Raw genomic sequence first — 14,005 nt, forward strand, 5'->3', positions numbered from 1 at the left:
ACCCACATATTATGCTGCTCTCCGCTGTCTGCTGGGAGAAACACACAGATGCACGCACGCACGCACGCACGCACACACACACGTTTAGAAAACTGACAACATTCCGTATGATTTATAGATTGCAGAGTTGTCTCCAAGATTTTATTCTCTTATCAATATTCAAAATATTTCCCCCGCCCCCGTTTCAATATGTCTTCCAATAGCATGGCAAATTACACCAACAACAGTCTGTGATTAATAAAGCAAAAAAAAAAAAAAAAAATCATCGACCAGTTATTTGTGACATACACAATGTTATTTGTCTCTGAGGGTCCACCATATAAAGGACAAGGAGAGGTGACCAACACACATGCGGACCCCCCCACTCCCCCAAAAAAGTACTTGCCTTGTTAAAAGATGAATTTACTGCCTAACTGCATTTTCATGTCAAATTGTGCCCTCAAGTGATTATTTCCCATTTAGATTCAACTGTTACAAATATATATTTTTTACTTTGCTGTAAAATAATGCTGTAATTACATTTTCAGTGTGGTCTCAGTTTGAAATGACTCCCCCAAATTGCATAATGAAATAGGCTGAGACAAACAGATTTGGTTTCCTAGGCGAATATCATGATCCACTTTTATTAAAAGCATCATAGCTACAAGTCATCAATACATGATGTCTGGGGGGAGAAAAAAAATACACACAACCCAAAAAAAAAACAAGAAAAAAAAAGAAAATACATTTACATTGAAAGTCTGTAAACTTCAAGGCTAGATAAGAATTTTGAGGTAATGCTCTTCAGCTTGCTGGCTAAAAGTAACAACAAGTCCATTTTTTTCAAGAAAAGTAGCTAAGTAATAAAGGTACCTGATTACTTTAACTCTTTAACACCAGTGCATCAACAGGAACAGAGTGAGACAAAACTGATTGCAGTACTTATTTGTCATCAGTTACAGTTTTAGGTGGGGTTTTTTTTTCTATTAATACGACACTTGTGGTTTAATTCAGAGTCTGCGTGTTGGGCGAGATATGATGGAACATTCAAAAGCTGCCATAGTTATTGCTGTCTCAGCATCACAGAGATGTGACAAAGTGTGTGTGTGTGTGTGTGCGCGGGTGTCGGGCTGGCTGTGATAGTGAATAGTAAGGTTGGATCTGTACTTTCAAATATTTGAAGCATGTGCGGCGCTTGATTTATCTTGAGTCGCTTCAGACGTTATTTGGAAACAAATCAAGCACCGCGGTTGCTTTTCAAGTATTCAAAAAAAAAAAAAAAAAAAAAAAAAGACAGCAAAAATGTCAACTCAAAATTCATTTGTTGACCTTCATATAGTTAGAAGAACATGTTTCAGTCCTGTTCTGGCCAGGTCTGGCGTCAGTGTGAGTGACTAGAGCAACAGTCTCATTTAAGAGAGGGGAGCTGCGGGTGGTCTCGAACCAGCAGGGCATGACAGGCCAACCGCCAACATCCACCTCAAAGAATCAACCTGAAACATTCCCGTGGGCTCCAAATCCTTTCACGGGCCCCCTCAGGGCGTGGCTAGTTCCAACCTGATCACCCCCCGCCCCCTTCCCCATGTGTAACTGACCAATCGGGGCTCGGCGGACAGCAGACCCAACCTGTCTGCCTTTGCTGTGCTACAAACTAGCTCCCTCCCAAGTGACAAGACAGGATTTGGAGACTGGCAGTGGAAAGACTCAAAACTGGCATTCAGTGTGGGACAGGGACTGAGCAGTACAAGGTCAGCTAGTGTGTGTACACACACAGCTGAAGGAAGGCGGGCGGGGGTGGGGGTCCTGCCACTTTACAGGAGGCTATTTAGGGCTACAGTGGGTGTAGTGGTAGGCTGATAGGTTGTGTGCGTGCGTGTGTGGTAGTCAGGTTGGCCTGCTTCTCCTCCTTAAGAGTCCGACATAGGAAAACTACAGTAATGAGTGACATCAACTCCATTCCCCACAATTCATTTTGGAGAAGCTTCAGATGACCTTTCTTGGCTAGAGGCGAGAGGCTTCCCAGAAACGTCAAGCAGGCCGCACAAGCACGACAAGTCGAACTAAAACAAGGTTTGAGAGCTGAAAGCAGCAGCAATAATAACAACAACAATAATAATAATAATAATAATCATCAAAATAATAGCACTACTGGAACTTTGTGAAGACCAAGTGGAGATGCAAACTGGCCAAAAGTCTTTGAACATGAGGTGAGCTGGAACTACACTAACAATCCAACTTAACTTAACACGCACACATACACACACCCCGTGCCTCTCTGACACAGAGGAAATCCAAGCCTGGCGGGAGAGAGGAAAAAAAAAAAGAAAAGAAAAGATTGTTGTGTTGGTGGAAGCGTGTCGTGTCAGGGTGGCAGAGAGGAGAAGGTCAAAGGTGAGGAAATGTCCACAGCCACTGTCAGTTTTGGGTTTATTTCAGTCCGTCAGTCACTCTAGTCGTCCTCTTCCTCATCTCCGATCATCCCTCCATCCTCCACGAGCGATTCCTCTGCTTCGCTTCTGTTGTCCTTTGCAGCTGCGCTCTCCTCAGCCAAGTCACTCTCCCCCCCTTGCGCCTCCTCGTCCTCATTCTCCTCGTCCGCTACTTTCGGCCCCTCCGCCTTGCCGTCTCTTGAAGGCTTCGCCGCCGCGCCATTGGCCCCCAGCGCTCCCGCGGCGCTCTGAAGCTCAGCCAGGGTGGAGGCGGAGGGGAAGCCGGGCAGGCCCAGACCCGCGAGTCCCGGAGGTAAGAACATGGAGGGATAGAGAAGGCCGGGGGCCATGGTGGACAGGAGGAAAGGATTGAATGCCAGAGAATTGGCTGACATGCCGGCGGCGGCCAGCAGGGCGGCAGCTTCGCCGTTGATGGAGGAGTCGGGCGGAGAAGCCGTCGCTGCCGTCTGGGCTGCTGTGCTCCGACCGCTTTGGGATTTTTCCATCTTCTCTCCACCTTCTTCGTCCTCCTTGTCAATTCTCGCCTTCTTGGCAAGATGACCACCATCATCGGCATCAGCTTCCTCCTCGGGCTCCTTTTCTCCCCCGTCATCACCATCGGCCCCATCTTCTTCCTTTCTCTTCCGGCTCCCTTCCTCGCCGTCGCCATCCTCCGTGCCGTTGGCGTTCGCCGACGCAGAGGCCCCTGCCGGGTTGGAAGCGACGGCGGCCGCCGCCACGTTGCCACCAAATAGCCCGCCGAGGCCGAACATGTTTGGGATAGCTGCGGCCATGTTGGGCAAGCCCCCCATGCCGGGCAGCATGAGGGGTAGCATGGAGGCGGCGGCGGCACTGGCAGCGGCCTGCTTGGGGTCAGTGGCGGTGGGGAAAGCCATGAGGCCGGCGGCCAACTGGAGAGACTGAAGGCTCTGCAGGGAGGACAGATCCATCCCTCCGAAGAGGCTGTTAAGCAGCAGTGGGTTGATGCCTCCTATAAAGCACACAGTCACGTCATCACATCACTTGCAAAAAGACAAGCTAACAGACACCGGTGCCGCAGAAGAAGGGAGTGTGCTTCACGCTCCAAGTGAAATCGATGCTCTCTTACCAGCCGACGAAGCGGCGGTGGCCAGCGAGGCCTGGGCGGCCTGCGCAGCCGCCGCCGCCTGAGCGGCGGCGGCCGCTTTGGCAATCTCAGATTTGGGACGTCGTCCCCGACGACGGACTCCCTCTTCTCGAACGACCGGACCCGTCAGCAGCCGGTCAAACATGGCCTCCGGGAGAAAACCCTGCCCAATAAATAAATACAGTATTGTTAACAATGACACTATTAAGATCAAAAAACGGTAGCTTGACCTCCGTGACAAAGCTCGTCAAGTCACATTTATTTCTACAGCCCTTAATCACAAACGGTCTCCAAGGGCATCATCACATGCCCACAGTGGACAAGTATTCACGATATCCCCTGACCAGGGGGGGCTGAGGGAAAAACTCCCCAAAAACCCATCTGGGGGAAAATGAGAAACCTTGAGAAGGGGCCGCAGATGGGAGAATACCCCCTTCTGGGATGACCAGGCTAAAATGGATGCCGAGTGGGCAACATTTGAAGCTCGTAACTCAATTTACTTGAATTCAAATGTTTATTGGTCTGTCCCAGCCCATCCGGAAGCACACCTTTTTGGTTACACGTGTAACTTCTTCAGTGGGTGAAGACAGAATTTTTCAATCGCTGATAAATATAACTTATTGATGTTTTTGTGAACGAGACTTAAAATAAAAACAAAACAACGACGTATTATTTATAAAATAGATCTTTAAAAAAAAAAACAAGCTTATGTCCCAGACACCCCCTGACATAAGTCATATTGGATCAACCGGATAGCAGCTTTAAAAAAATAAAAATAAAAATCCAATAGTGGTAAGGCTCATCCCTTGAAATACTTTTGCAATATTTGTAAATCAAGGGGACTACTGGAGCAGATTTGTTGGTTACTGTTGTTAAGGAAGAAGACGGGCAACTAACCGACTGTTTGACAATATCTGTCCAATCGGGTGCAATTGAAAATTCAGGGTTTTCCAGTAGCCATCTGGGAAGTTCCTTCATTGGGGGAGCCATGGCGCCACCCATCTAGAAGAAGGGAAGACCGTTAGTTCCATACAGGGAATTAAACAACAACAAGAAAACAAAACACGGACTGAAGACTCGAGTTGTTACCTTGCGGCCATTCCGCCGGTTGATCACAGGCACTCTCTCGTCTCCCGTCAGGGTGTTGATGTCGATCTTGTTGGGGTTTCGACAGCGATGGCGCTTTTGCTTGGGTTTTGAGAACTGAGACAACAGTAACTCTTCGTTCTTCTAGGGTAGCAATGGGGGGAAAAAAAGCATGGTTTAGGAGGGGGAAAAAAAAAAGAGCCACACAACATTCATGAACACGACACTAGGACATACTGGTGTAAATCCAGAAATGTCCATGGTGTAGGTAGGGTGCTGCCTCAGCCACTCCCCGAGCTCTTTGTTGGAAACAGTCGTCTCTTCCTCCTCCATACTACCAGACGCAAGAGATCTTCCACTGGGGCTCTGCTCTGAGACCGCAATGGGTCTGTGGGCACGGGCAGCATCCTGCCCCACTTCCAGGCCGGACACCTTGGTCCCATCACCATCGTCCTGAGGATGAAGAGAATGTCACTTTATCTTGTGTCTGCAGTGGCGACAGCCAACACAACCCCTCCCCAAAAAACAAAAACGTACCACTCCAGTTCTTTTGTTGCCCATAAACAGCAGCTCCATGCCCTCAACGTTTTTCCTGCGTCCCCGCCTCCGCCTCATCATTGGCAGGTCAGCTTCCAGCGAACCGTTGGCTCTGTGGCCGGAGGGCGGGGCTTGCTGCAGCAGCTCCATTTGGGCCTTTAGCGAGGGGTTTGTCACCAGCGCACTGGGGAAGCCAGCCAACGAAGGAGAGCTCTTGCGTTGATGATGGATATCCTGGGCGGCAAAAGCAAGCAAGTTGAGTTCATGCCGTTCCCCCGCTCTCCTGTATTGTAAAAGCTCCAGCAGTAAGAGGTTCTCATAAGGGGAGCGCACCTTGGTGAGATCAATAGCCTGACTCTGGGACTCCAGGGTTGCGTGGTTCTCTCTCAACTGAGCAACCATCTCCATCAGGTTCCGCCTCTTGGCCGCTCTCTCGGCCTCAATCTCGATCTTCCTCCTCCTCCTCCTCCTCTGTCGAGGCACCGTTAGACCCAGAGGATCGTCCTGCAACACAAAAGTAAACTCTTAGAGCTGATAACCGAGCGGGTACAGCCCTTTCTGTCTCAAGTTCAACTTCAAGACCACTTACATTTCTGTATTGGTGATAAAAAATACCCATTTTCAAAAAAACAGACACGAGGGTTACTTATATCGGCAGTTATCAGTGAAGAACTCACGTGAACGTGTGATGAAAGCGCTTTCTCCTCCATCCTGCTGTAAGGGCTGTGGATCCCGGTCAGTGTCAGCTCGCCCAAACTTAGTCTCTGCAGCGGGCTCTCGGTCGCTGTGACGACTGCAGCTGTGGGTATTGTTGAGCCATGACCTGGCAACAGGTTGCTCGGAAAGTCAAAGATGTGGCGTCGGTTGACGGGCCACTTGCCCTTCAGGACGGCCTCGCAGATGTTGTCCATCCTATTAATCATCACTCGATCCTAGAATATGGAAAAAAGAGGAGTAAGATGATGTCATCAAGCAAGAAAGGTTCCGATGATCCGGCTTAATTTGTGGATCTTTGCAACAGATTATTTGCACTTGCCCACTGTGTGTGTGTGTGTGTTTTATAAATAGCACAGGTGTAAATACCGTAAAAAGAAATATCAACCTCAGCATTTTTGGGTCATACCACCACACACATACAGTGTACATCTAAATCTTGGAGCTAAAATGAGAGTTATCTACTGACCAACAAAGAGTTCAGTGAAGTGAATCTGATGAATTTCACACGACTAACCTTCGGCCAGACTGTGAAGGCATACGTTCTGTCCTGTAAGGCCTGTAAGGCATATGTTTCCGCCATGTCATCAGGGCAAAAACCATCTCTGGTTTCATCTCGAGCTGATGTGCTCAAAGATGCGATGCTCTCCTCGTCAAAGTTCTTCTGCTCAGACACGGCACCCGCTAAGAAAAGGCAAGGAAAGTCACATTTCAAGCTGAATTAAAACGGGCTTCACAATTGCCATCCGGGATACAAGCTCTTTTTATTATCTTGCCCCTGGTACTCAGGACTCATTTAAACTCTGTCAAGTCTTGAGGGGAAACCAGAAATAGGCCCGTTCTGACCAAGTGATGTCAAATGATAGGGGGGCAGGCAAACAGAGAGAAAAGAAAAATCAAAATATACACTGTAGTTAACACAAAGTAGAACATTTTAAAGCTAAATATTAGAATAAGAAGCAAAACAGGGATATTCTTTGTACGTATGGGTTGCCAGAACAAAGTGAAATTCAAATAAATAAGCCTTTTTTTCATCAAGTGCCCATTCCTCCACAACTTGAGGGCACTGCAACTCGCATCGCCAACACCTCAGCACCGTATTTGAAGGGACAGGAAGTGAGATTTCCGTATAAAGGTGACCTGCTTCAATTGTTTTAAATGCAGACGGGAGACCGATGGGGTCCGCAGCCTGTAGTGTACTCTTACACAAATTATACAATGATGACAGACAAACTTTTCGACTTGGGAGCCGTCTACCAGCCAACTGCAATCAATTGGTCGGGCACTCCAGCAACAAATCAAAACTGTGTTAAAAAAACCCCAAAAAAACATCTACAGTATGTCAAGATTGCACTTTACTATTGCCCGATCAAGTCAATTCCCCCACCTTCAGCTTGGGATGATTTCTCCGATTTGTCGTCTTCATCCATCCTTTCCTCCTCTTCGGGGCTTTTCTCTGGGTCGGGTGACTTTGGAGATTTTGGAGACTTGCCGTCCTCCCTCTGCACTCGGTCTTCCTCCTCCGCAGCATTGCGGCTGGTTTGTGCTTCAAGCTCTTCTGGGTCCTTCGATACCATTTGGTCCCTAGCAGTGTCAACACGAGCCACAGTTTCTTGTTCGGTCTGCTTGGAAACATTCTCCGTGTTCTCTTCTATCGGCCCGCTCGTCTCCTTTTCTGCTACCGGTCGAGCCTCGTCGACATGTGACACCGGTGAGGCTTTGGCCTCTTTCTCATCTTTAGCCTCTACCTCCTCGATTTTCTCAGGAGATGCAGTGTTTACACGCGTGACAGCGCTGGCCTCCTCTTCCTCAGGCTCCATTCTAGCCTCAGTCTGAACATCTTCTTCCTCCGTTTTCACCTGCGTTCTCTCTCCCTCCACTTCAGCGCCATGAGCGGCTATTTCAGCAGAAACGGCGACACTCGCCAGCTCCGCAGGCGTGAGAAGAGCTGAGGGGCTGCTCTCGGCTGTTCCCGTGCCACTTTTGCAGAGTTCTCCCATGCCGAGGAGAGTCCCGCGCTGGGTGGTTAGGCGCCGGTGCGCCTCCAGGAAGGCCAAGGTTGGATCGTTTTGGATGTGATAATCTGTTCGACTGACACCGTGCTTCGAGGCTCCGAGGAGAAGGTCCCCGTCATGGCGGCCACACTCCCACCACTCTGGGAGGTCATGGGAGGGCTGGCAGAGTTTGAGCCGCTCAGAGAGAAGCGGATGGGGGAGAACCTGCTCTCTGATGCGCCGCAGCAATTCAATGCGATACAGAGTGCGGGAAGCACGCTCCTCCGTGATAGGGTCGATGATCAGCGTTGGGTCGGGGAGTTCTGCGGAGGCAGAAAGATAAATTCATGTGCTGACAACAAGTGAGAGGTGGGAATGCCAAAGCCAGGGCCGCGTGACAATCCCCAACCATTTTTCGAGGGAGGTCCGGAAGACACAGTAAATGTTGCTGCATGCGTCGCATGAAGCTGTGGACGTGTGCTATTTCCTCACCTGTGTCAGTTTTGACCTGCATGCGACAGACACGTTTGCACATTGCGATGAAGGAATAGTAATATTTCTCCAGGCTATCGTCGGTCTTTTTGTCCAGTCGGGCAAATGCTCTGAATTGTGTCCAGTCAAATTTCTGACATTGCGTGTCAAAGACGACTCCAAACGTGGACACAACACGGTAAAAGTCAGCCTCCTCGCGACGAGTCCATCTAAAGGCAAAACAAACGCACACAAAAATGATATGCGTCAGAAAACGTTTCACTACTTACAGTATAGAAGTATGAAATAACAGCAGTCCAATGACAAAGGCTGTTACAGAGTTACTTTCATGACGACCCGACTCAAAGTAATCTGAAAATGTGTTTCACCTTTGTCTCCTTTCTTTATAGTACACGGCTCCATCCGTCATCAGGGCGCTTGTGGTCATCACTGGGGACTCATCGGTAATATATTGCCCACTTTTTGCAAAATAAGCACTTCCTTTAGTGAGGTAGGAGGTTCCCTCAGCCATGTACACTGTTGCTGGATCTTGGATATAGGCTCCTCCTCCTACTCCTCCTCCTCCCCCCGCTGCCTCTGTAACCATTGCAATGGTAGGTAGGAAGTCCCGGCGCCGTCTTCGGCGCCCATCGGGCCTGTTGAGGGCCTCCTGGCGAAGCTGCTCTCTGCGGTTGGAACGCTGGTAGGCAGTGATGAGGCGGCGCAGACGGGCCGTCAGAGCTGAGGCGGCCGGCCAGTAGAGCCTCTCATTGGAGCAGGCGGCTCTGCCGGTGGAAGACGCGCTTTGACCGTTTTCATCAGATTTACCTTCGGGGGGGGATACAAAAAATCAGCACTCGGGATTAACCTCACTAAAGGTGTGTGTGTGGTTGGGTATACCATTACACGACCTAAGTTTCATGACTACATGTTTGAAAGCTGAGACTCATGAAGTGACTCATGACCTGTGAGGGATAGCGCAAGATTCATATTCATTCCGTTTGATCACCAGATTGTTTGCTCATTTACGTTGATGCTTTGTATCCATAGCGATTACGTGTTTTTTTTTTCTTCAGAAAAAAGTTGCACTATTGGAAAACATTTTTCCCTTTTTGGATTAAAAAAAAAATTGCTGATGTAACAATAACATAATACCCTCTGCTTCTCCTTCCCCAGTGTCATCGAGCGGAGAGTTGGTGAAGTCATCCATTTCGTCCTTAAAAGGCATCCGAAGTGGCTTGTATTCTGGATCCTCATCCTCACTGTAGAGGCATGCAAGGAGTTAACCATTTCTTCGTATTATGTTAGAAACGTCTTTGTAAATTTGACGACAAGAGTCTCAATATCTAAAGTATCAGATAATTAGGAGGTTAATCTAAAATCTTGCCAATTAGTTTCGTCTAAAAAACATTGCACTCACGTCAACCCGAAAATCATTTCCTTCTATGAGCTTTGAGTAAAGCAAAGATGACCGACCGTCTCCTTACCCTTCAACGCCATCTGCCATCATATCGTTGCCCCTCTGCTCAGCAGCAATCGCCTTGGCGTCGGGCATACCCACCCGCTCCAAAAAACATAGGGTGGGGTCGGCTCTCATGGAGTTATACTTTTCATAGCCTGAAGAGGGAATGCCAGACCATCAAGTCTGAATTCTTTAAAGCAAAATGCATGCAGACTAAAGATTCGATCACAAACATCAGACCCCCCCCCCCCGCCACCTCCTCAAATCACTTTGCTCTTTACAGGAGACAATTTGTGTACTGGATGAATACCCAACCCGCACTTACTCGTATGCAATCAGCATCAATGTTACATTAAAGAAAAGACAAAAACAGCAACAGTAGTGCGTGTGTGTGTGTGTGTGTGTGTGTGGGGTGGTCTCCATGTAAATTTGTATCCATGTGAGCCTGAAGGTGCTCTGTTGTGTCAGAGAAAAAAAGGAGGAAGAGGCGGAGGAGTAGGAGGAAGAAGATGTGTGTCATAGTGTCTGTAAAACTGAGCAGTGATGAGAAACAGTACAATGTGTGTGTTTGTCCGTTAGGAGCATTCAGCCAGAACTTATTAGATGTGCAGGATCCAACTGGGCTACATCAAGAAGAAGAAGAAAAAAAAAAAGGGTAAGCAAGTAAAATACAACGGCAAAAAAAGGGGGAGAGAGTGACTGTAAATGTGAAAAAAAAAGACCTCAAAAACAACAGTAGAGGTGTGGGGACGAACAGTATAGAGGACAAACAAAACATCAGGACTTTAGCCTTATCCATTATGTTTGTATTAGGAAAGATGTGACTCGTTGTTCCTAAACGTCTGTCACACACTCACTTGCCAAACGTTAATCATTGGGGCCTTCACAGGCCATCACTCTTCAGTGTGTGCCAGAGTGTGCGTGTGAGAGAGTCGCCCTCCCCAAGGGCCTCCCTAGTGAATGGGGATTATGATTAACTACGGGTGAACCCTTTTGTATCACTCTATATGTGTTTGAGTGCGCGTCAGTCCTAATTGAATCATAGAGGGTGGCAATCATGGAAAAATTACGACGATTATATCAAATGAATATGAATGAGGGTTTCCGTGCACAACAAACGGCATAACAACAATAAACAACATCAGCGACGCCGAGTCACAGTGAGGGAGTGGCCAAATGTAGGTCACTGCTCAAACATTTCCATACGACCATTGAAAAGGAAAAGCAATCGGCTTCATCCACATTGATGTCTTGGAAACGTTGGCTTCTCTTACAGACCGGGAGAGGAAGAAGGTACACCTCACCGGCCATCAATCACATGCCACGGCCCACTTTAGCTGACAGCTGTGTGCCGCGGTCACCATAGAAAAACCAATCAAGCGGTGACTGGCCAAGCGGATGGCATGTGGATAGGTAGGTGGAGTTGTTGTTTGCTTTCTTTATTGTTTGTCTGTTTGTGTCTGGAATGCTCCATATGTACACAAATCAATGGTAGTGATTGTATGGACAAAATGTTTTTAGTAGGAATATACGTTTCTGACCGTGTTTGAAGACCCCAATGAGCAGGGATTTGTCTGCCTCGGTGTCCCACCAGTCAGTGGGGACCTCCGCATGGAATGGCTGTGGAATCCAGACATCCAACTCACTGTGGAGGAGATAGAACCGCATCAGGTCGCTGATTCTCAAGCAAGATCAAAGTCTCGATTGACACACCTGGTGTTTGGTCAACAAAAACAGCTCAACTTCACTTGATGCGAAGCCATTTAATTGATCTGATGGTAGCACCAAAATGTTTGACTATAAATCTTTCATCCTCACAGCATAAAGTTGCTAAAAATCATAGACCGTCAAGTTTGGGATAGGGAGGGACTAAGTGGAGAGAAAAGAGGGGCATCAGATGAGCATGATGATGATAATGAGCGATTGGCTGTTGCCGGCATGGAAAAACCATCAGCAATGACTGGATTTTCATCTTTACTCTTTAATCACCTTGGATATGCCGTTGCTGGTGCCTCGATTGATACCACGGGCAGCGAAAATTTGACAATATTACCCAAGCGACCTGCTCGCAGATGCCTTGTGCATTGTGGCGCCAAAATACAAAATCCTCGATTATGGAAAAGAGACTACAATACACAATATAGACAATGGAAGCCGAGAAACAGAGGGTGACAAGAGAAGGGGACAACACAGGGAAATTGTCCCTTATCTCAGAAAACAGCAGCATGCCGGGTTTTTGGCAAAACACACACAAGAGTGTGCCAATACGGACGTGCTAAATCCCTCTGGCATATGTTGGCACCATGGCATCCCGTATGCCCGCTCCTGCTCTCTCTCACTTGAATACGCCCATGGCTAGAGCAAAGTAACCATGGTGTGTGTGCGTGTGTGTGTGTGTGTGTGGGGGGGGGGGGGTGGTCTTGGCAACCGACACAAAATACACGTGCTGCACATTGTAAAGACATTCACATCTGGAGGAAAGGGTTATAAGAACCGGGGCTGAGAGGGGATGAGACCAACGCGGGCTGCAGGAAGGACAAATGGGCAGATTGTTAAAAAAAAATATATATATATGATGACGAAATAGAAGGACGATGCAGTGTGGGAGACAGGATGAGGATCAGAGGGCAAAAGCAAAAATTTGAGGGCAGATGTCAATCGACCAGTGGCTCATCAAAACCAAAATGGGTCAAAAAAAGAACCCGCCATCCAATTCTCCATGATAATTTTACAGAGATTTTGTGTCAGAAACAGAGGCTGCCAAAGGGGCCACTTGAAGAGACAAAAATACACTCGAGTAATAATTCATGCTACGGTCATAAATAACCTTTCGCAGCTCACTGTCAAGATGCCTCCACAGCTAGCTGTCTGATATGAGGAGACCGTAATCTGCCAGTGCTGGGGCCAACCATATAAATTTTCTCATCAGATATGTGACCGCAGTAATCCATAAAGTGGAATTTATTTGTAACGACCCAAATTTATTATTATTACTATGCATACACTACTCTTTGACTGCCTTTGCGTGCATTGTTCAATCAATTGAGAACCTGACGTTTCCATGGAATGATTGCCCACTTATAACAACTACATGAAATTGAATTAGGACGGCTTGCTGCTCAATAAATGTAGTGACACCAAGTGACGCTATCGGGGATTAGAACCAAAACAGGTGGAAAAGACCGGGAAAGAGAATAAATGTTGCCTCAAGAGGGCAAATGTGACTCAATTAATGGCAACTTCATTTAAATGAATTGAAGACTGATTTCAAGCAATTTAAAATATACCAACCTGGCGTCGGCTCCATCCAGAATGCGCTCTGCCTGATCGCCGATGACTTCCTGTCTCAGATAATACAGCATTCTCACCCTCAGCAACACCCTAACAAAGACACGGGGGGGTGTTAATCGCAAAATGGTCATTAAGATTGCCTCCCCTCCCAAAAAAAAAGCTTGTGGACAGTCCTGTTTACTCATTAGGCTTTGCTGAATGATGATGGATGGATGGATGGTATTCATTTGCTCCACATTAATGTACAATTTAATCAGAGCAAGATTCGTTTTATACAGTGGGTGTAGCCGTTCACCCGTCGTAATATATTATTTGACAGAACGGGCCAAATATCGCCATTGTATAATTGAGTGATTCATAGCTACCTTGTGACACTGCTAAGAGTAGAGCTATAGTGGCAGGGAGCAGAGGGAAAAATGAACATAGAGGACAGGAGGGAACACAAAGTTGCAGCACTGTGGGGGAAGGGCATAAAGGAAGTAACTTGATACTAATTCTGCAGAGCGAGTGTGCGCACCAATGGCATCACAAGTAGCAGCACACACACGTGTGTGTGTGTGTGTGCGCGTGTTTGCTGGCAGCCTCTCGCTGCTCATCCATCAATGTGCCAGGCCTGATTAGCCACACAACACTTTGCTCCAGCCTAGCAGATGGCACCACATAATCACCCCCAAGTGCGCGCGTGTGTGTATGCGCGCGCGCACATGTATGCATATATCTGTGGGTGTATGCGAGTACACCTTTCACCGACTTCCAACAGGTTTGCCTGCCTTGCCTGGCACATGGCCATGTGGGTATACGTAGGTGCGCATGTGTGTACTTTCGCAGAGACCTTCGTACGGAACGCACATGCACACGTCCAAACAAGTTCCTTGATATAGTGAGCCAGAGAAGGTATGGAAAAGACAACTCTTTT

At 47.7% G+C, this 14,005-nt stretch overlaps 1 protein-coding gene across 5 annotated transcripts in view; it reads right to left on the reverse strand.

The window, feature by feature from the left end:
- Window positions 1-589: 589 nt before the first annotated feature.
- Window positions 590-14,005, reverse strand: part of chd7 (chromodomain helicase DNA binding protein 7) — a 48,334-nt gene continuing 34,918 nt past the window's right edge. For all 5 annotated transcript variants that reach the window (XM_086128343.1, XM_086128338.1, XM_086128342.1 and 2 more), the window contains exons 26-41: window positions 13,090-13,179; window positions 11,340-11,443; window positions 9,824-9,953; window positions 9,492-9,598; window positions 8,726-9,164; window positions 8,358-8,566; window positions 7,259-8,188; window positions 6,389-6,555; window positions 5,835-6,089; window positions 5,491-5,661; window positions 5,158-5,391; window positions 4,858-5,073; window positions 4,624-4,764; window positions 4,432-4,536; window positions 3,517-3,697; window positions 590-3,399 (exon numbers count right to left, since the gene is read on the reverse strand). In XM_086128343.1, coding sequence (XP_085984469.1) covers window positions 2,429-3,399; window positions 3,517-3,697; window positions 4,432-4,536; window positions 4,624-4,764; window positions 4,858-5,073; window positions 5,158-5,391; window positions 5,491-5,661; window positions 5,835-6,089; window positions 6,389-6,555; window positions 7,259-8,188; window positions 8,358-8,566; window positions 8,726-9,164; window positions 9,492-9,598; window positions 9,824-9,953; window positions 11,340-11,443; window positions 13,090-13,179 — 4,450 coding nt within the window. In that variant the 3' untranslated portion in view covers window positions 590-2,428. The remainder of the gene's footprint in view (window positions 3,400-3,516; window positions 3,698-4,431; window positions 4,537-4,623; window positions 4,765-4,857; window positions 5,074-5,157; window positions 5,392-5,490; window positions 5,662-5,834; window positions 6,090-6,388; window positions 6,556-7,258; window positions 8,189-8,357; window positions 8,567-8,725; window positions 9,165-9,491; window positions 9,599-9,823; window positions 9,954-11,339; window positions 11,444-13,089; window positions 13,180-14,005) is intronic.

The sequence above is a fragment of the Hippocampus guttulatus genome, chromosome 14 (genome assembly GCF_054856545.1).
Source record: "Hippocampus guttulatus isolate MCC_2025c chromosome 14, RoL_Hgut_1.0, whole genome shotgun sequence".
Classification (NCBI taxonomy): domain Eukaryota; kingdom Metazoa; phylum Chordata; class Actinopteri; order Syngnathiformes; family Syngnathidae; genus Hippocampus; species Hippocampus guttulatus.